The sequence below is a fragment of the Pangasianodon hypophthalmus genome, chromosome 16 (genome assembly GCF_027358585.1).
Source record: "Pangasianodon hypophthalmus isolate fPanHyp1 chromosome 16, fPanHyp1.pri, whole genome shotgun sequence".
NCBI classification, from domain to species: Eukaryota; Metazoa; Chordata; class Actinopteri; order Siluriformes; family Pangasiidae; genus Pangasianodon; species Pangasianodon hypophthalmus.
The window spans coordinates 3662088-3685394 of record NC_069725.1 but is presented as its reverse complement, the minus strand read 5'-3'; the positions used below and the strand labels follow the sequence as shown (position 1 = coordinate 3685394).

The 23307-nt window shown below is 37.9% G+C and overlaps 1 protein-coding gene across 2 annotated transcripts in view; it reads left to right on the top strand.

Moving 5' to 3' along the window:
• Window positions 1-5280: 5280 nt before the first annotated feature.
• The window catches only part of frmd4bb (FERM domain containing 4Bb), a 41062-nt gene continuing 23035 nt past the window's right edge, over window positions 5281-23307 (top strand). Inside the window, exons 1-5 of one of the 2 annotated variants that reach the window (XM_034312139.2) lie at window positions 5281-5401; window positions 19444-19509; window positions 19965-20059; window positions 20480-20572; window positions 21660-21744. In XM_034312139.2, coding sequence (XP_034168030.2) covers window positions 19444-19509; window positions 19965-20059; window positions 20480-20572; window positions 21660-21744 — 339 coding nt within the window. In that variant the 5' untranslated portion in view covers window positions 5281-5401. Of the gene's footprint in view, window positions 5402-15325; window positions 18224-19443; window positions 19510-19964; window positions 20060-20479; window positions 20573-21659; window positions 21745-23307 lie in introns of those variants that run through there. The other variant, XM_026944896.3, reaches the window with a different exon arrangement.

Here is a 23307-nt window from a genome sequence, read left to right as displayed (position 1 = left end):
GAATACATAGAACATTTCGAATAAATAAAAAAATCTAAGGTGAATCAGTATTTTGGGAAGTTTCAGTGTCATTCTGATTTGATATTTCCATTAAGTGCATACAGAAATAAACACAAAGGCATGTGAGACCTGAAAGTGTGAACTATACCTTCAGAAATGTCAAAATAGCCTAAAGCCTAAAGTCTGAGGTGAGAGATTTAACTGATAAAAGTGTGTATGCCTGCACACACACACACACACACAGACACACACACACACACACACACGTATATATGCAAAGTATATGTACACTGGGAAACCGTAACTTCAACAGCACCGTTAATGATTTACTGAAGGTCTGTCATTTACAACATTCTTCCCAGAATACACTTAAATATTCATTTAATTAATTATTCATTTGTTATGTTCTACTGTAAAATTAATGATTACTGTTACATTACATACTGAACAGAGCTGCAGACATTTTACAGAACGACGCTATGGATGAACCCCAACACTCTCAGACAGGGAGGGATGGACTTATGCACTTCACTTATTTTTTACTACATTAACAATAACTACATAATAATTACTTAATATGTACACAAAGTTTATCTATCTTATCTTAAGAATCATACATTTACATTTACATTTACATTTATGGCATTTGGCAGTGCCCTTATCCAGAGCGACTTACAAAAGTGCTTTGAAGTTTATCAATAATACACTCTGATACTGGCTCACTAGGTCACAAACTAGGAATACCATCAGTCCAAAAACTCTGTTGGGGAGGTAACACACAAGCGCTCAGACAATCCTTTTTTTTTTTGTGAAAGTGCTAGCTTAAGTGTTTGAGGAAGAGGTAAGTCTTTAGACATTGTTTGAAGACAGTGCCAGTGACTCAGCTAGGGGAAGTTCATTCCACCACCTTGGTGCCAGAGCAGAGAAGAGTCTCGATGCATGCCTTCCTTGCGCCCTGACAGATGGTGGGACCAGTCGAGCGGTGCTAGAAGATCGCAGGGAGCGTGGTGCCGTGCGAGGTGTGATAAGTGCTTTGAGCTAAGTGGTTTCTGGTCCGTTTTTGGCTTTGTAGGCAAGCATCAGTGTTTAAAATCTGATGCGGGCAGCTACAGGAAGCCAGCTTGCAATGGGGTGGTGTGGGAAAACTTAGGAAGGGAAAATTTAGGAATCTTCAGAGATAGACAGATAGATTAGAAGTAATTTGAATTTCAATCCACCAGGGAGAGCTGCAGCGCCATCAGCACCATTTTATCTTGCAACCCTGATAAAGCAGATCGACGTAATGATCAGCTAATCCTTCTTCTTCTTCTTCTTCTTCTTCTTCTTCTTTTGGTGTTTTATACAATTTTAAAATCTGCATTCATCTACATTATCTTCAGCTAACAAGCAGTCTTAAATGCATCTAAAAGTTGTTCAGATGATGTAGGGAGAAATAATTTCAGTGGCAGAAAGTTATTTTGAGAATATTCTTGTCGCATGTAGAAAGGGAAATGCAAAGATTTGGACTGAAATCATTTTAATTTGTAGTGACGAAGCAGCTTTGTCCTGAGCATATGCAAAGATTGTTGCACTTGACTTTATGGACATGACTAAAATCACACCATTTAAACAGAATTCTCTTAAATAGGTTTTTATACAATGACGTCAGACAGGAAAGACTGAAGGACAGACTGAAGGACAGACTGAAGGAAAGGACAGACTAAAGGAGGCGTCTACATTTCGTCCTCTCACACCATTCCAAACACTAAATAATGGTAATCACTGTAATTTGAGCTAAAGGAAAAATCTATTGTTTTTTTTTATTTGTACTGAAAAATATTTATGATTTATGCAGTTGTTTTGCATCATTATAATTTCACCCATCTATCAGAACCTACATGTCATATTTCATAAGGATTTAGGACAGTACACACATGCAGCTTTTTCTACTGAGATTTCCTGAGTCATTTGAGTAAGAAATTAAGTGTTATAATCTGTATATAATCACTTTTTCCTCAATATTATGATTAAAGAATGTACCTTTAAATGCATTAAACCAGCAGACATCACAGTTTAAAATGATGTGTGTATGTGTGTTAATGCTCCATAGTGTCCACATGGTGTCAGTGTAAATCAGTGAACGCAGCATCAGCAGCTTCATTGAACTTTTCCTCATTCTGGATTATTCCTTAACATCCAAGCCACTTGTGGAAATTCCCAATTTTCAATCAGGCATGTCTCTCCTGTCTCGTATCATGTCTACAAGTGATAACAGGTCTGTATGTGCACTGCATAACATTAAATGTAACTATAAATGGATAAAAAGCTTGATGTTTTTTGATAAATAAAAAATTGTAATTGCCGACAAATTGCTGATGTATAAGAGGAAAATAATTAGCGACAGGGTGGTGTGATGATGGAGTTACCATTACGAATTATTTTTCTATAACAGTAAGCCCTGAAATGTATTATATATATATATATATATATATATATATATATATATATATATATATATATATATAATATAACAAAGCGTTTCCCTAACAGAAAGGGTTCCAGGTTTTAGGAAGCTAAGAACCCACAAACCCTAATTATCCAACAAACTCTTAAAGAACCCTTACAGGAACCCTTTTTTCTAAGACTGTCCCTAGTATCAAGGAGCAAACAGTTTAAATGCTGAGGTTCTAGATTTCACAGATGAAAATAATGAGGAATAATTTACAGTTTATACAACACACTTACTAGTTAATACATATAGGCTTAGAAAATGGTGTGTTTCAATGATTCATTAGATAATCAACAGCTCTTAGCTTCCAAAAAAATGGTTCTACTTGGAATTTCTTTCTTTGTTGTAAGGTTCTACATAGACTTTAGGGCTTCAATATTTTCACAAGTGTATATTCACAGATTAAACTATTCTCACCTGAGGAAGCAGGAGGAGAGGAAGCAAAGAGAAGGAGGGAACCCCCTGAGAGAACTCTGCAGGATACAGTAAGAAGCCAGCTCTCTGATCAGAAACCTGTATCACACTTTGACGTGACGATGCTGCATGGAGCACTCCTGCTGGGAAATCTTTACTTTTAAATAATTTCATTTAGTGAAGTAATGTGGAGCCGAGGAGCCGCCATGAGCTAAACTCATTTACCACTTAAGTGTTTATACATTAGATGTGCACTTCCTGAAGGAAATCCTGAGCATGCAAAGAAAGAAAGAAAGAAAGTAATGCCTCAATATGCCTCAATAACTCTAATCACTCAAAATGCCTCAAAGTAATGCCTCAATTACTCAAAGACACACCCACCTGTTCTACTTAAAGACACACCCACCTGTTCTACTTAAAGACACACCCAGCTGTTCTATTTAAAGACACACCCACCTGTTCTGCTTAAAGACACACCCACCTGTTCTACTTAAAGACACACCCACCTGTTCTACTTAAAGACACACCCACTTCTTCTGCTTAAAGTTACACCCACCTGTTCTACTTAAAGACACACCCACTTCTTCTGCTTAAAGTTACACTCACTTGTTCTGCTTAAAGACACACCCACCTGTTCTACTTAAAGACACACCCACTTGTTCTGCTTAAAGACACACCCACCTGTTCTACTTAAAGACACACCCACTTCTTCTGCTTAAAGTTACACTCACTTGTTCTGCTTAAAGACACACCCACCTGTTCTACTTAAAGACACACCCACTTGTTCTGCTTAAAGACACACCCACCTGTTCTACTTAAAGACACACCCAGCTGTTCTATTTAAAGACACACCCACCTGTTCTGCTTAAAGACACACCCACCTGTTCTACTTAGACACACCCACCTGTTCTGCTTAAAGAAACACCCACCTGTTCTACTTAAAGACACACCCACTTCTTCTGCTTAAAGTTACACCCACCTGTTCTACTTAAAGACACACCCAGCTGTTCTACTTAAAGACACACCCACTTCTTCTGCTTAAAGTTACACCCACCTGTTTTGCTTAAAGACACACCCACCTGTTCTACTTAAAGACACACCCAGCTATCCCACTTAAAGCCACACCCACCTGTTCTACTTAAAGACACACCCACATGTTCTACTTAAAACACACCCACCTGTCCCACTCAAAGATACCCAGCTGTCCCACTTAAAGACACATCCAATTGTTTCAAATAAAGACACACCTTCATGTCCCACTCAAAGACACACCCATCTGTCTCACTCAAAGACACGCCCTCATGTCCCATTAGAAGACATGTCCACCTGTCCCATTCAAATACACACTCCCATGTCCCATTCAAAGACACCCCCACCTAACCCACCTAAAGAGAGACACGCACCTGTCCCAGTTAAAGACACACCCACCTCTTCTACTTTAATGCACACCCTCATGTCCAACTTAAAAACACTCCCACCTGTTCTACTTAAAGACATCGTATGTCCCAATTAAAAACACACCCACTTATTCTATTTAAAGACACGCCTACCTGGCCTACTTACACACTCTCATGTCCCATTTGAAGACACAAACTCCCATTTAAAGTCACACCCACTTGGCCTTGCTCAACGCAAAGACACACCCAACTGCCCCACTGAAACACACACACACACACACACACACACACACCTGTCCATCTCATGTCCCATTCAAAGAAATGGCCATATGTCCCACTGAAAGACACACCCTCATGTTCCTTTTAAAGACTCACCCACCTGCCCAACTCAAAGACACACCTACCAGTCTCCAGACAGACTCGCCCCTCTCTCTCTCTCTCTTTGTCTCTTGCCCCTCCCCCTCTCTTTCTTTCCCTTTCTATCTCTCTTCTTTTATTCACAGTGATACGTGTAATTAAAATCCCCAGTCTCCAGTCCCGCCAGTCTCTGTCTCCTTCCATCCCCCTCCCTCTCTCCCTCTCTCTCTTCCTCTCTTATTCATCATGTGCTATCAATGAAAAGCGTCTGAACACACACTTTGCCTCATGCTCTCTCCTCCTCCTCTCTTTTTCATTCTCTATTTCTGGCTTGTTATTGCTCATCCCTTTCTTTCCTATTACTAACAAGCTACTTAAGCTACTTAGAAGCAATACACGCAATAATATCTCTCTCTCTTTCTATCTCTCTATCTCTATTTCTCTGTCTCTCTGATCCTCACCCCTTTCTTTGTCTCTCCTTATCTCTGTCCATCCCCTTCCCCCTCTTTCCATCCTTTCTTCATCAGCAGTGTGCTACCAGTGAGTAATTATAGTGTACAGTCTGAGAGCGCTTTCTCTCTCTCTCTCTCTCTCTCTCTCTCTCTTTGTCATCGGGGAGGAGAAGGAGGCTGGAGGCGGGGTGCGATATCTCTCTCTCTCTTTCCGTCTCTCCCCTGATGGAGGGATGCAGGCTTCCTTCTCCATGAAGAAGCTGCAGGAATAAACGGAAACGCCCAGGAGCAAGGTAAAAAAAAAATCTCGTTATTTAACTAAAGCTCTTTAATGATTTAATGATTTAATCTGCGTAAAATGACGACGATAATCTCATTAGTCCGGGGCGTGACCGCCTTTTGTCTGTGCTTGATGATGAGGATTTGAGCTGTACAGGTGGAGCTGGTGACTGATTAGCCTGTTCACACTCTATATTAGCAATTAGAGATTTATTTATATGCAATATTAAAAAAAAAAATTCCATCATATACATATTTTGCTTTATAATTAATAACAGATTCGTATTATATTCAGGCTGTAAAGCAAACACACTGGCTAGGAAGTCTGATTTAGTCTTCCTAGTGCAATAATTAGGTTAATGCTAACTTGAATAATGTAGGTTAATAAGAAATACTGAATATATATCATTTTTATTATTATTTTATTAACCTGCGGTTGATTTTATGCATAGTAAAGATTTGCTAACCTGCCATATTCTATGTAATTTACACTTTATGAATGATTATGGATCATTAACAATATATACAGATATGCAAATTAATGTTTATAATAATATAAAGCATGCTGTGTATGTACTAATATATTATTTGCATTAATACATTATTTTACCAAGCACAGTAAAGTATATATTAGTAATCAAATATTGTATCGGTCTGTGTCTAGAAAAAAGAGCATAATATTAGACAATAAGTCTAAAAGTAGTTTTTTCAAATGTATTAATAGATGTTTGAGAAAATATATATATTTAATGTGTAGTAATGACGCACAGGATGATAGTCTGATTTGATGTAAATGTAATATTTTAAAGATGTATTGTATATAATAAGCATTATATCACTGCAGATATTTTAGCATTACATATACATTTTATTTGGTGAAACAATATATCGGTAATGTATATATCAGACTGCATATACAAAAAGAGAACCATGTGGAACAATAATTATATACAAATGATTAATTATATATTACTAATAATAGGAATATATCACTTTATAGATCATGATATGCTGATTTTAGATTCATGGCACATTATTATAACAGTATTATGTTGTTTCATGTAATATTTCAGTATAATGTCAAAATCATATATAAATAATATAATTAATTAAAATATTTAATTTGATTTGTGATCCTAGTTATCATACACATGTGGTGGATTGAAATACATTGAGAAATGTCTAATTTAATGTTTGGTAATAATCCAATTATAAGAAAGTAATAATTACTTTACTAATTAAAGCCTAATAATTAATTAATGATCAATAAGTAAATTATCGTATAAAGTTTAGAATATATTTTACATAATGAATTAATATTTAGGTAAGTATGGCATAATTATGGAGAATTCCTGCCTACCTGTTCATTTTTTTTTTTCAAATTGCTTAATTAATCTGTTAGCTAATCATAAAGCTAATGTACTTCCTAATTCAGAGGTAGAACTATAAAGGAATTAAATATATAGAAGCAACATAAGCAGGAACTAACTTCTTTATGTCTTTAATACACATTAAAAACACAATTATAAATGAATAACAGTGTGATGTGATCTTTAATTAATTCATAAATTATTAATATTAAAGGTAGTCGTTGGTTTTGATGAGGATTGTGAACACAATGGGCTGTAGTAGGTCACAGGATTTTGAGTATGTAAATGCACACTCATTTTCTTTTTCAAATACTTGAACTGTCAAGCTGGAAAGGTTTTTTTTTTTTTTTGGTTAACGTCAGTGATTACATCACAGTGTGCAGTAGTGTTGTGTCGTTTACAAATGAATCGACTCTTTGAGACGGATCTTTTAGATAGACTCACATATCCAAATATTCATAATAAATGCTTTCATAATTCTGCTGAAAATGAATCAGGTCAGCTCCATGACTGAAATGCATCCTGTGGATTGTATTAATATCAGAACTGTTTGGTAAAGTGTAACTATTTAGAGGAAGTTCTAGTGAGAATTTGTCATCTGTATGTGACAGAGAAAGCATGAGAGTTTGACACACTGCTGCTTTAGCATGATGTATTCAAGCATTTTGAATATTAGGATAAATCTTAAAATGAGGAAAGTATATACTCTTTGTAGTACCATGTGGGTTTTATATTTATTTAAATAAATACTTTTTATAAATATAAAAAACAAGTATAATATTCATTGTTAAGCAAACAATGAGTAGGATTTTACTGAGAAATTAAACACTTCAAAAGTCTGAGTTTGACACAAAGCCCTTTATTCTCAGTTCACCCTCTGTGCTATAATTGCTACACTTTCCTTATATGGCTGCAGCTTCCTGTCCTCATTTCCCTGTTGCTATGGTGGTTAATTAGTCTCACCTGTTACCCCTGCTTGTTACCCCTGACTAGTTTGTCTGTTAAACCCTCAGCACCTCCCTTTTCCCCTCTGAGCCCGTCATGAAGAACTACTGCCCTGTCCCTCGTGCTTTTTCTATTCTCTAGCCTCCAGTGTTACCCTTCTTAGCTTTTGTGGTGGTTAGGTTGTTCTTTGTCTGGTATATTATAATCACAATATTATTATTTTTTTGCTTCAAGTGTTCGTTAACTGGCTCGCCTGATCTGTTTTGATATTTTCTTTCATGTTATTGTAATATTTTACTTAACTCTGAATGAAAAACTGTACATAATGCAACCAGTAATACACTAATATTCCACTAAACATTCTTTCTTTGAGTCTAAGTGGCCTAGCAAGAAAAATGTAATTCTGTAAGCAAAAGCTAACCTAGCAAATATTGGCTAGTCTAGTGAGTGAAAGCTGACTTAATGGCCAAGAGCTAATCTAGAGAATGTCAGCTGATCTAATGAGTGAAAAATAATCTAGAGAGTGAAAGCTAAAGAGTAAAGGTTTAAAGAGTAAAAGTTATTCTACAGTGAAATCTAATCTAGTGAGTGACAGCTAACCTAGAGAGTGAAAACTAGTGATAACCAGCCGAGAGAGTGAAAGGTAGCCTAGAGAGTTAAAGCTTGTCTAGAGAGTGAAAGCTAGTCTATCAAGTGAAACTAGCCTAGAGAATGGAAGCTAATCTAATGAGTGACCACTAACCTAATGACCAGAAACTAACAGAGTGAAAACTAGTCTAGCCAGTAAAAAATGGCCTAGAGCGTGAAAGCTAGTTCAGTTAATGAAAGCTAGTTTAGTGAGTAAAATCTAGTCTAGCAAAGGAAAGCTAGTAAGCTAGTCTAGTGTGTAAAAGCTAGCATAAAGAGTGAAAGCTAATCTAGTGTGTGAAAGCTAGCATAAAGAGTGAAAGCTAATCTAGTGTGCGAAAGCTAGCATAAAGAGTGAAAGCTAATCTAGTGTGTGAAAGCTAGCATAAAGAGTGAAAGCTAATCTAGTGTGTGAAAGCTAGCCTAGTGAGACCTAGCCTAGCAAACAGAAGCTAATCCTTAGAGAGATATCTAACATAGAGACCACCATCTACTGTGTTAATTCTATACTTGGGTTAGGGTTAAGTGTAATTCTGCTTTAATTATGCAGCAGGTTGAAAGTCACAGACAGAATGATGTCAATCAAGTGTGCTCATTAGAATACTAGGCCACGCCCACCAGAACAGTTCTGAGATCAGTCTGATTAGTGAATTCAGCTGGTGTTTGAGCAGTGTCTTATTATGTTTCTCTCATTTCCTCATAAATTTTCTGATTGTTTAATAAAACACTTCAGCTTAGTATAATAGAAACATTTCTAATGATTTACACTCGATTCTCTGAAACTTGAACACTTCCAGTTCTGTTCACAGACTCTTTAACAGGAGGAGTACTCATTACACGTTGTGTTTGTGTGTTTAAACGGTTGTGATCGACAGTTTTGTAGAAATGAACAGCTTGTGTACTTTCAGCCTGTCCCTCTCTGAGCTTATTGCTGCGAGGGAAACGAGGTCAGTGGCTCAGGAAGGAGATTTGCATCTCTTATTTGTATACCAGGTGTTTAGTAGATGCTCACACTTAGGGAACGCAGAATTTGCTTTCTCGAAATTTACATCACTGAAGTCCAGAAATGCAAAGCTTGTTGTGTGTGTGTGTGTGTGTGTGTAGGATACTGACAACCTGCTGGTGCTTCATAGAGCCAGCTGCTGTGAAATATACATATCTTGGCTGAATTCTATAACCAACTGTGATAATGTGTTCTGTGTGTCAGATTATGTGATGAAGATCCTTTCAGGAAAGATTAAAGAAAACGGCTATATTCTGCTTACGTCATCAATCAGCGTGATCTCTAGATACACTTGCGCAGAAAACACACACATAAACATATGCATTCTTCAAAGTGAGCTTGTTGTAATAAGGATATTTGTTTCTGCCCATTTTTATGTTTCGCCATCGCTACTACTGTATTTGTAGCTGTGGTGTGAGTTTGGAGTCATCCTGTATCCTCCTCCTATTGGTGGCTTGTAGACGAGTGTCGTAGCAGCGCTAACATTTTGAGATTTTAATCAAACATTTCCGACATGACCAGAACTTTGTCACTGGTGGTCTTTGTTCTCATTTTTTTTCACGAAATTGGCTACTATTCAGAAGACCACCGATCTTTGCTCACATCCGAAGAATTCTTTTACGATGTCTGATTTTTGTCTGACAAAATCGGGCAAAAATCATAGACTCTAAAGGCATCTTAACGCTGTCCACTTTGCACTCAGCCACAAGGAACAGGGAAAATAAAGGAGTTCTGCTATATATAGCCTGCTATACCATGTGGGTCATTTTGACCTGAACACAACATAAAAGATTAATGTTTTAGGTTAGATGTCATTTCCTTTCTCCTTTCTCTGTACTTCTGGAAGCATTGTCAGTTTGATGTCCTGAACTTGTCATCACTGTTCTGTTTGGCGTGTGTGTGTGTGTGTGTGTGTGTGTGTGTAGTGGGACACAAACGGCTCCTGATTCCACGTGAATGACGCACACACAAACGTCAGTTTCTCTGTCGAGTCTACCTGTATCTGATCTGCCGGTTTGAAGGAGTGAACTGAACAGATAGTCATCACTCAGTGTTAAAACAACAATAAAGTGCTCTATCGAGATCTATTTTCATGCCATTATTTATCAGGTAAGAATAGGCAACAGGCGCTACCGCATATCTGTCAGTCAAGAGATAAGAGCTGGAATTTTTTTGGGCGGGTTTTTCCCTGCCACTCCTCAAGAAATCTCGTTCACTCCAGCAGTTATTATATACTTTTGCACCTGCTTGTGATATTTTCTAATAGACTTAAAGTTCTAAAATATGCATGTATTAGTAATTTACCCCTCAGTGACCCTGACCAGGATAAAACATTTAAAGAAGAGTGATGACTGAATGCTATAAACACAGCATGAGCTTCACACCACATGGCATTTCTTTGTCCCCTGAGCTACGTACAGTATCTGACCACCTGCTCCTGAGAATTTTTGTTGGGTCCCATGTGATCCTAATCCCGATTGTAACAAAACTCAGGACAATTCCCCTCCAGACCAGCAGATGTCGCAGTCACCAGCGTTTCAGCATGACTTTGGCATCACTTCCGTTTTTATTTCTTCTTGTGTTTGGAATAATTAGAAGCACATGTTTATCAATTTGGTGCAATATCTTACAAAGCACTGAGTTGAGTAAGTTCTGAACCTTGTTGAAAAATGCCATGCCTCTAAATTTTCTTACCTTTGGTTAGTTTTCTGATTTCCTCTTTGGATTTTCACTTTGGGCCTTATGCTCTCGGATGTACTGTAGTTATTACCCTGGTGTGTCTCGTTTGATTTTGGATTGTGATTTCACTCCTCGCCTGAGTCTGTCATGTTACCCTGACGCACACCTCATCCCTAATATAAACCCAGTTCTGATTGGCTGAGAGCAGTAGAGATGATGGCACATAGAGGAGTGCACTGACTGAGACAGTATCAGGTGTTAGTCAATAAGAGAGAACAGTTTAATGTGCAAAACATCTTACATTTAAGATACATTACAGTTACAATCCATCTGCAGGAGCTGTGCATTATAACATGTGTGCTGATTGTATTTAGTGGACATAATCATTTTTCCTCCTTTCCCCTCTGATCCCTCTGTCTGGACTTATCCTGCACTCTGCTGGTTCTCTTTACAGTATTGATAAAAGTGTTATCTATCTATCTATCTATCTATCTATCTATCTATATATTGCTGTTCTGGAAAATATATGATGTAATGGTTTTGTGTTATATATTATATCACAGTGCTGTTGAATTTGCAATTCTGGTGTGTTGGTGTTGTTTAATTTTCTATAACAGCATCTATCATAAATCACAGGTTTATATTAATGCTCTTAATATAATGTTACCGTTACTATAGTAACAGCTCATTCACATCGACTTACTGTATATGGTGGACAATCAGATTTGTTGCTATTTAACAAAGAAAAACATATAATCGTTGATATGGTGAAGTTTTCTGCAAGGAGATGTTTATCTAACATTTATGGAAGGAGTCTCCAGTGCCAGCGCTTTGTAACAGCCAGTAAGTTTTCCACCATGGGAAAGTCTTCAGGACAGAAGGTTACATTTTCCGGTTTCTCAGTCACATGACATACTGCGTGTTTTTTTTTTTTTTTTTGTCTTCTTAACTTCAAGATCGAGAAAATAAGAGAGGCTGGTATACAGTATATTACATTATATTATAGCTGCTATAATGTAAACGATAACAGTTGTTTTACAAAAGGTCCACAACATTAAATGTAACTATTAATGGATAAAGAGTACACCATGTCATTCATTTAAAAATGAAAAATTGTATAGCAAATTGCTGTGGCGTTAGAGGGCTAAAACAATTCAGAATGTGCTGTTGTAAGAAAATACAAAACAACTTTGAGGTGATAACAGTATCTCTGCTTCATCGCCCCACTCCACTGTTGATTATTTTCCTATCACTGCACATGCCCCAAGTGTTTTATTCCTTATCTATATTATACAGCTTAAAAGGATTAGCAGAAATGTGTTTACAAACTGTGGCGAGGCCTCTGCGTCCACGCAGGAGACTGAGAGTGAGTCAGTCTCACATTATCTCACATTATCTCCATTATACAGCCAGGTTCACTGAGTCCACTACCACCAACAGTTTGTATCATCAGTTTTCACAATGACCTGTTTAAAGTTTTCTATCTTGTTTTATTGCTAATTTTATTACCATAACTTAGAACTTCAGTCAGAGTTTATGTCTCGTGCAGTTAGATCACCAGGTGCTGCCTGTATGCTTTCCAGCTGCTTCGTCGACGTGTCTGAGTGTGTGTGTGCGTGTGTGCGGCATTTGAGTGTGTGTGTATGTGTGTAGGGGAACGTACTCTACTGACTGGATCCTATTATGTTATCGACCCCTTTTTTATTGAGGAAGGGAACCAGAGACAGATTGTGTTTGCACATTTCACACTCATGTACTGTATATCGTAGAAGTGTATAATCCCACCATTTAACACCGGCAGGAGAGTTATTAATTATTATTAGCATTCATTCTTACACTGGATTTAATTATTCTGTAATTATACGTCTTTTAAATATTCATATTTTCATAATTACATAATTTTATAGTTTGTATTATATTATTTAGTGCTCAAAAATGTTTGATAACTACAGCCAGGCTTTTACCAGCACACAGCGAATTAAAATTGTCTCACATTAGCTCATTATTAACAACATCTGTTTATTATGGGGAAGCAGAGTTGAATTCCAAACAGCCCCCTATTGGGCATTTAGTGCACTACACAGGGTGTAGAAGCTATTGTTTCCAGCCCTAGTGGTATGTAATTGTAATTCCAGTAATTGGTTATGATGACATCAGGGTCGAGAACTGCTGTTTGATTGGTTACAGTGACACTGGGGGCTAGGAATGGTGGTCTAATAAGTAATGATGATATAGTAAGCAGGAAGTGCTGCTTGATTGGTTACAGTGACTTCAGGAGGCGGAGACTTCTGTTTGGCTACAGTGACACTCTGGTTGGAAACCATGGTGTAATTGGTTATGGTAATATTAGGGGTTTGATTGGTTATAGTGACTTTGGGTCAGAAACTGGGTGGGAACAGCTGTTTGATTGGTTACAGTGACCCTGGGGCTTGGACTGATGTTTGGTTAGAGTGACATTTGAGGCTGAAACTGCAGTTTAATTGGTTATAGTGATGTTAGAGGTGGGAACAGCTTTTTGATTGGTTACAGAGACATTTGGAGCTGAAACTGAAGTTTAATTGGTTATACTGATATCACAGGTGGGAACAGCTTTTTGATTGGTTACAGTGACATTCGGGGCTGAACTGCTGTTTGGATACAGTGACATTGGGAGTGGGAACTGTGCTCTGAATGGTTATGGTGATAGTAGAGGCAGAAACTACTATTTGGTTGGTTACAATGACACTGAGGCTTGGACTGCTGTTTGGTTACAGTGACATTGGGGGGTGGGAACTGCAGTGTAATTGGTTATGCTGATATTAGGGGTGGTAATGGCTTTCCACTGGGGGTTAAACCTTCAGTCTATATAGCTTTGATAGTATTGGAAGCCAGGAACTGAGGTCTGATGGGATATGGTGCCAATGAGGTCCAGAACTATGGTCTAATAGGTTAAAATGGCATTGAGGGTAGGAACAGTTTGTTTGGTTGCAGAAACTTTGGGGGCAGAAAAGAAGGTCTAATCGATTATGGTTGCATTACGAACACAGACTGCTGTTTGAGTTCAGCAGGGAACTGAAGTCCGATTGTTTAATGTGGCAATGAGAACAGGAACTGTGGTCTGATTGGTTAAGGTGGCACTGGGAGTGGGAACTGCAGTCCAATTGGTTTGGTGATATTAGGACTGGGAAAAGCTTTTTAATTGATTACAGTGACCCTGGGGGTGGAACCTTCAGTCTAAATGGTTATGTTACAGTGGAATTTGGGATGAGAACATCGGTCTGATTGATGGGGGCAGGAATTGCAGTCTGATTGGTTATAGCGGAATTGGGATGAAAACTGCTGATTGGCTGCAGTGAAGATCAAGTCAGGTCAAGAAGATCTTTACTGTCATCACAGCCATATACAGTATGCAGTACACAATGAGATGAAATAACGTTTCTCCGGGACCCAAGATGCAAGATACATGTATGACATACACAGTGCTGACAGGACATATAAAAGTGCAACAAGAATAAGAAGCATGCAGGAAGGGGGTACATGAAACAGTAGGGGTGAGTACACAGAGGGGCAGTACACAGGGGGCAGGAACTGTGGTCCAGTTGCTTAAAGTGAAAATGAAGGGCAGAACTGCTCTCTGATTGGCTACAGTGGAATCAGGAGCAGAAACTGCAGTCTAATTGGACACAGTGGAATTGCTGGCAGGGCTGCAGTCCTGAATCTTATTGAGGTGGAGGTTCTTGTGCTTACTGATGTAATGATAACGGCTCCTGAGTGTTATTTGTGTTTAATTATAACTGAGGTGACTGATCAATAGAAATAAATCAGCTTTGCAGTTGTAGAGTCTCTGCATTCGGGTTTTTTCTCACCTCAGCCTCCGGTGTTAAGAATAGCAGGAATAGAGATATAGTGTGTGAACAGGAAATTTCATACAAGGTTTGCTCATACAGCTAAACTATGGATCTCTCTCTCTTTCTCTCTCCCTCTCACTAAAATATGGATCTGTCTCTATTAATAATAAGATTAGAGTTTGATAACTGACAAAATGAAACACGGGTCTTGATGGCTGACTCAGATTTTTAGACGTGACCCTTATGGTTTAATTCAAACAAGATATTAATGGATATTATGATGCAACGTTTCTATCCTGATGGATGTGGATCTCTTCCAGCATGACCCCACCCCATCCACAGAGCACAAGGGTTCACTGAATGGTTTAATGGGGATGAAAATGATGTAAGTCATATGCTATGGCCTTCACACTCACCTGATTTTGGACCAGTGCACCTTACTGACACATTTTATGTTATTTTTTTCCTTTAATTTGAATCTATATGGGAAGATTGACCTTTGCGTCCATTAGTCTCAGAGCAATGTGAATAGCTTATCTACATTCCCGAGACAAATTCTCATAAATTATTCATGGCTGTGTCTAACAGAGATAACAGAAACTGAGCACAGTTAGTCAAAGATCTGTCCTTTAGATTGCTACATAACATCACAGTGAGCACAAATCTCTCTCACTACAGTATGAGAGAAACATTGTCAACTACGTTGATTAAATTTAGAACAATTGTACTTCAAATCTAAATCCATTAAAGATAGAATGACTATATGGCCAAAGGTTTGTGTACACCAGACCATCACACCTACATGTGCTTGTTGGACATCCCATCCCAGGTTTATTCTTCCTTGCTGTCCACTCTTCTGGGAAGGCTTTCCACTAGATTTTGGAGCGTGGGTGTGAGAATTTGTGTTCATTCAGCCACAAGAGCATTCGTGAGATCAGACACTGACGTCAGGTGAGGAGATCTGGGGTGCAGTCAGTGTTCCAGTTCATCCCAAAGGTGTTCAGTGGTGTTGAGGTCAGGGCTCTGTGCAGGACACTCGAGTTCTTCCACTCCAAACTTGGCACACTGTGTCTTCATGGAGCTCACTTTGTGCACGGGGCATTGTTATGCTGGAACAAGTTTGGGCCTCTTAGTTCCTGTGAAGGGAAATTGTAATGCTACAGCATTTCAAAGACATTCTATACAACTGTGTACTTTCAACTTTGTGGCAACAGTTTGAGGAAGATCTACATATGGGTGTGATGGTCAGATGTCCACAAACCTTTGGTCATATAGTGCAAGTATACATTTACTAAATTCAGCACAGGTACTTATAGTGTAAAGGGAACAAATAAGTGAATCCAAATTTCACTTATTTTTGTTGATAAGTTAGCAGTAAATTAATCAATGACTGGGTGGTGTGATGAGGCCTGACACAAAACGTGGTTACTGCTACAAAATTCTTACAGGCTTAAATACATAACTGTATGTACTAACTGAGTCTGCTTCAGGTGTTAATCATTATGTAAGGAATAAAACAGGGGTGTCCAATCTTATCCACAAAGTGCCAGTGTGGGTGCAGGTTTTCTTTCCAATTAAGCAGGAGCCACACCTGATTCCACCTCTTTAATCAGCTGATCTTGGTTTTTAATAGACTATCAGATGTGGCTTCTGCTTGGTTGGAATGAAAACCTGCACCACACCGGCCCTTTCTGGATAAATTGGATGCCCCTGGAATAAAACATGATGCTGTTATAGGAAAAAAACTTAAAGTTACAGCTTTACCTGTGTGAGTGTTATAAAGCACTGGTACTGGAGACTCCTTCCATAAATGTTATATAAACATCTCACAGAAAATTTCACCATTTCTACAATTTCTTTCTTTGTTTAATCCATTTATTATTAGAACTAAATTATATATGATCTACTTACTATTCACTTTGCTTGCTCACTACATAGGGTAAAACATAATAGTATTCTCATTCTTGCAATCGATATTTAGTTTATATTTATATGATTAAAGTATTGGCACCCTAAAGACTCTATGTATTTTAACATCTGACAAAATTTGCATGTGATATTTAGTCTGATTTCCTATGAATAAAGTATTGGCACCCCTAGCTTTGTTTGAGTGACCCAGTTCCCTCACAACAAACTCTGAGGAACAGGTACGTAGCTTTGGATTTAGAATAGCAACTATACAAAAAAAAAAAAAAAAAAAAGCCATAGGAATTAGTGTCTGGCCATATGATGATATAATATCACTATTGTGATAAATTACATCACGATACACTTTTCATGTTTATGTCATGATATACATCCCAGGTAAAAATTCTGAAAGCAGCTGATTTGATAAAGTTTTCTACTGTTTTGAATCTTTTTATAGATCTTCTTTTTTACAGACAAAAATGTTTTTACAGATTTTGAAAGCATCAAAAACTTTTTGATATATAAAAAAATACCAAACTAATTCTTTAAAGAATTATTTTTTTAATTTATCAGTGCACTTTTGCTGGCATTTTTTAAAGGAATCCTGTATATCATGATGCACATTGCGCAGTGTAGAAATGTCTTGAAATATCATGATATGATATTTTTGTCATATCACCCACCCCTACTATGACTTTTGCTCAGTCGTTCCTTACATTAGGAAAACCTGCTATTTAAGACTGAGATCCGGGGCTTAGCTGTGTGAGAAGTCTTCATCTGAATCTGAAATCAAACTGAATCTTCCCATTACATCATTTAAAAACCTGTATAAGACGTACAGATGCTAACAGTAACATGTACCCTTCTAACACAGTGTTAATAGTGATTGAAGCTGGATGGTTTTAGCAGAAGTTAAAAAATGCTTTTAGAGACGCAGCAGCAGCTTTTTAAAGCTCAGTGTGGACACGTGGACGGTTCACGGAGGACTTTGTGGCACAGCCCGGCCTGTTTTTGGAATCATGAAGTGGCTGTGTGTGTGTGTGTGTGTGTGTGTGTGTTGAATGTGGACTGTGGCTCCACAAACCTCAGGCTTTTCTTCCAAAATCCTTCAAGCCTTCCCACTCACAAGAGGTTTGCACTCACACACACACACACACACACACAGACTTTGCGCCTCTCTGGAGCGAATGCGTTGGTGTGTGAAGCTTAAACCTCGATGCTGCTTAGCACTACATATGAAGCTGAGTGACTGTTTTGGCTGAAGCCCAGCATTTTTGCCGTGTCATTCTGAAGGCTTTTACTTTTCGGATTTATGTGAAAAGCATGGCGTGGACGTTAGTGAGGGATGTGGAGACTCTGTTTCTCCGTAGCGGCCGTTTCCTTCTGGACATTTTGCTTTGGGTGATGAGAAAATGCTACATCCGGACGATGATGTCGTGCTTGCACACCTGCTCTTACCTGCGCCAGGTGTATCAGGTACAGCCGGAGTCTTAACATGATTTTAAAAAAAAAAGGTGATGTAACATTAGCACAGGACAGTGCAGAGTAAAAAGGGCAATGAAAGTGTAACTAAGGGCTTTAATCATTTCAACAGCTGGTCATCTTAAAGGAACAGTTCAGCTGAAAATGAAATCTACACAGTGTTCCAGTCTTATTCCAAATGTTATACTCAACATTTGGTATCAGAAGTTTAGTTCTTAATTCTGAACTAGGGCTACGAGGCTAATGTAGCTAACAAGGAAGTGGCCATCTGTCATAGGCACCAGTTTAGCAGCTTTGTGGTTTCTGACCCAGTATGACACACTGTATAAAAATGGCCAAAACAATGTCACAACCCTAAAAAGAAGTCATAGCGACCATCTTGAAGTCAAACACTTTCTACTTCAATATATACATGACGTCGCTGCAATAAAACAAATGAATCCTCAAAATTAATGTATACCACAGTGCTTCTGAATTCTCAAATCTGATTGGTCAGAAGGTGTTGATTAATTTTCTGTAATAGCTGATCTGACAGTAGTTCTGGCTGAAATCATTCTAATGCATTATCTTTTCAATAATCAATTAAAAATGTGTTCTTTTATAAAGAAAACTTATAATTGTTAATTGTTGAGCTTTTCTGTGAGGAATGGTTTAATTAATGCTTATGGAAGGAGTCTCCAGCGTCAGTACTTTGTAACAGTCACGGGTAAAGCTGTAACCTTAATTTAAGGTTTTTTCAGATGCAGGAAAGTCTTTATGTTGGGTTTTGTGGTTTCTCAGTAACATGACAAGCTGTTTTTGTGTCTTAATAACTTCAAGAGAATGTGAGGGAACGAGTGTTTACAGCTGTTATAACACAAGTGATAAAAGGAACCAACTTGCACGTTCCACAACATTAAATGTAACTATACACTGATAAAAAATTACGACATGTTATTCTTTAATAAATAAACATTTTCGTTGGCAAATTGCTGTGCCATAATAGGAATAAAACACGTGTTGATAGTGGAAAATAATCAACGTCATCAACCAGAGCTTTCCTATAACAGCATACCCAGAAGTGCTGCATAATATACTTATAGAAAGTAATAAAAACATAGAATATGGCAGGTGTAATGTTTTAGCACCCTTTTTTTGCTTTGAGTTCATAGATCGTCTATGAAACTAGAAATATTATATCATGTTATTCCAAGCTTTCATTTTTCCCCCCACAGATGACAGAGGGACGTATGTGCCAAGTTCAGCTTCTGGACAACAGAAAACTGGAGCTGCTGGTTCAGGTGAGATTTACACCAAATCGGTACAGTAAACAGTGTATTAGAGATGCTCTAATTTACATTTTTACTAAAAGACATTTTTCCCTACAATGAAGCACTAAGCTACAATTTCACTCACAAGCATAAAGACACTATTTAATAATCATATTTTTAATGGAGAAAAAATGATCGTAACTACATCATTAAACAAGCGCACTCAGCTTTAATAAAGCTCTCAAATAGAGTCTTATTACAGTCTGAGAGTGGACAATGGACAAGTCCTTTGGATTTAGGGATCTCATGGGAAAGAAAAATTTATGTATTTAGAAACGTTTGAGTCTTAGTGTATTTCCTTTGATTATTATTTCCCCTGCCACCTTCACATCAGGAAGAGTCCCAAACAGAGAAGTAAAGAAATGAATAGAAATGAAGTGAAATGAATGCTGTGACTTACAGAAGTCGTTTTTGTTTCTCCGTAGCCGAAGCTGTTGTCCCGTGAACTTCTGGATTTAGTCTCATCTCACTTCAACCTGAAAGAGAAAGAGTACTTCGGGTTCACTTTTGTTGATGACACGTAAGCAACCAGTGAATTATACAGAATCATGAAATGAAACTGAGTGTAAGAAAGGTGTGATATAAATACAGAAAAATGATTTGTATTATTAGTTTGAGTACTGGTAGTAGAAACAGAACCTGGAAATAAATCAAAGACCTATGGCATGATAAAACTAGCTAGCTAACTTTGCTGATAATTCTAGACACTACACGCACAAGCTGTTGACTTTGAAAGCAATTTTTAAAATTGTACTTAATTTTACTTCCTTATAAAAATGTCTAGCTATGAAATTTAAATTGTTGTAGGAAAACTTGTCATCTTTGTTCTGTATATATTATTTCCATAGAGAACCAATTTGTAACCTATAGAATGACCTCATATTGTACAGTATGTGATGTGAATGTCAGTCAGATTTCCCATAGTCCTTTGCTTTCCTAGTGGTCAGTGTAGATGGCTGCAATTGGACCGCAGAGTATTGGAACATGACTTTTCCAAGAAGTCTGGACCCATCGCCCTCAACTTCCTGGTTAGGTCTGTAGTAATTACCTTAAAAATCTTTTTATTTTATTACTAATCAAACATTATATCAAAGCGTGCTGAATTCTGGATTCTGACTGGTCAGAAGGTGTTGATTAATTTTCCATAACAGCAGCTCTGACAGTAATGCAGCTGCAAATCATTCTAGTACGTTATCATTTCTGTTATAACAACTCATACGCAGGAACTTGTACAGTGGATGCTAAACATAAATAGATTTGAAAATCTACAGATCGAAGGAATAAAACACTTGGAAATGTGCTGATATAGGAAAATAATCAGTGATGGGGCGGTGTGATGAAGCAGAGTTACTGTTACCACCATGAAGCTGATTATTTTCTACAGCAAGTCCTGAAGTGTTTTATTCCCTTTTTAAACCATCAATTATAATAGTTTGTTTACTAAAGAATAACACTTTTTATCAGTTTATAGTTACATTATATGTATAGTTACAACTAATGTTGTGAAATGTCTGCGAAACACATTAGTTTCTCTTCTCACTTATGTTACAAGGTGCTGATGCTGGAGACTCCTTCCATAAATGTTAAATCAACATCTCCTTAAAGAAAACCATATCAATGATAACATGTTTTTATACTGTTATAGAAAACTAATCAACACCTTCTGACCAATCAGAATCAAGCCTTCTACAGTGCTGTGGTGTAAGAGAAAATGATAAACGCTGTGTGTTATATGTGTTGCTGTTTGAGTGAAATATACATCAGTACAGTTAAAAAAAAAAAAAATGAAGCAGGATGTTCAGGTAGATTTGAGTTCCAGACACAGATAACCACTGACTCTGTCTCTGTGTTAAATAATAAATTCTTCAATAATGAAAATGGAGAAACGGAGAATCGTGTTTGATGAAATATAAACAGTTCTTGGTAGCACACGCAGACTTTTTGAACCCGACTGTCTGAGACATCATCACTGATGAATGAACTGACATTTGGAAAATTTTGCTGCACTTTAAAAGTCCACTCAATGATCGTGTTCCTGAAAGTGCTGACCTCAGCATGCCTCTCCGCAACGCATTATTAGTTTTTAATGAAATGTGAACGTGCCATTTTCTGCCTCACAGGTTTTACATTGAGACCATTTCTCTGCTGAAGGAGCACACAACGGTGGAGCTGTTCTTCCTCAACGCTAAAACCGGCATCTATAATGTAGGTTCCTAACATCTCATATCATTCTCACAACCCATTCTCTACGTTCTGATCCGTCCCAAACATCTGCAGTCTATCAATAACTCAAAAACAAGATAGTTAGCAGGCATGGTTTCTGCTGAATCTGTTTTATATCAGCTACAGAAATGTATACAATATTTATATCGCAATATTTATACTGACATCGGGGTGAAAACAGTCTGCCTGAGGGGCTGGGATGAAAAAAAAGGGCACCTCTATTTCAAGCAATGGACTGAAGGAAAAAAAACAGAGGCATCTGGAGGGCATTAAGTCGTTTTTTTCTGCTATAGAGGCACATTAGAGGGCACATTTTCTTGCACTTCTAGGTCACTTAATCTCATTTTCTCGTATGTAGGAGAGCCTATAGTGCACTTAATCACATTTTCTAGCACCTATAGGGCACTTCATCCTGGTTTTTTTTTTCACATTTAGGGGAGTCTATAGTGCACTTCTTCACATTTTCCAGCACCTATAGGGCACTTCGTCTCATTTTTTCACATTTAGGGGAGCCTATAGGGCACTTCATCACGTTTTCCAGCACCTATAGGGCACTTCATCTTGTTTTTTCACATGTAGGGGAGCCTATAAGGCACTTAATCACATTTTCTAGCACCTATAGGGCACTTCGTCCCATTTTTTCACATGTAGGGGAGCCTATAGGGCACTTAATCACATTTTCCAGCACCTATAGGGCACTTCATCTTGTTTTTTCACATTTAGGGGAGCCTATAGGGCACTTAATCACATTTTACAGCATCTATAGGGCACTTCATCTTGTTTTTTCACATTTAGGGGAGCCTATAGGGCACTTAATCACATTTTACAGCATCTATAGGGCACTTCATCCTGTTTTTTTCACATGTAGGGGAGCCTATAGGGCACTTCATCACATTTTCTAGCACCTATAGGGCACTTCGTCCCATTTTTTCACATGTAGGGGAGCCTATAGGGCACTTAATCACATTTTCCAGCACCTATAGGGCACTTCATCTTGTTTTTTCACATTTAGGGGAGCCTATAGGGCACTTAATCACATTTTCCAGCATCTATAGGGCACTTCATCTTGTTTTTTCACATTTAGGGGAGCCTATAGGGCACTTAATCACATTTTCCAGCATCTATAGGGCACTTCTTCCCGTTTCTTCACATGTAAGGGAGCCTATAGGGCACTTCATCACATTTTCTCCACTTAGGGCACTTCATTATGTTTCTTTGAACCCTGTGTGCAGGGCAGTGCATCATGTATTCTCCACTTGAAAGGCACCCTAATGGGCACTTCTTTATGTTTCCTTGCATGTACCTGGATCTCTAGAGGGCACTTCACCCCATTTTTTTCACATCTAGGGGAGACTACAGGGCATTTTATCTAATTTTCCTACATGTAGGGAAGTCCACAGGGCACTGTATCTCATTTTCTCCACAGGAAAGGTACCCTAGAAGGCACACTATTATGATTTATCTAGCATTGGGGCACCCTAAAAGGCACTTTAGCAGTGTTTAAATCTTCCAGTGAAATAATCCTAAAATAAATGGTATGATATC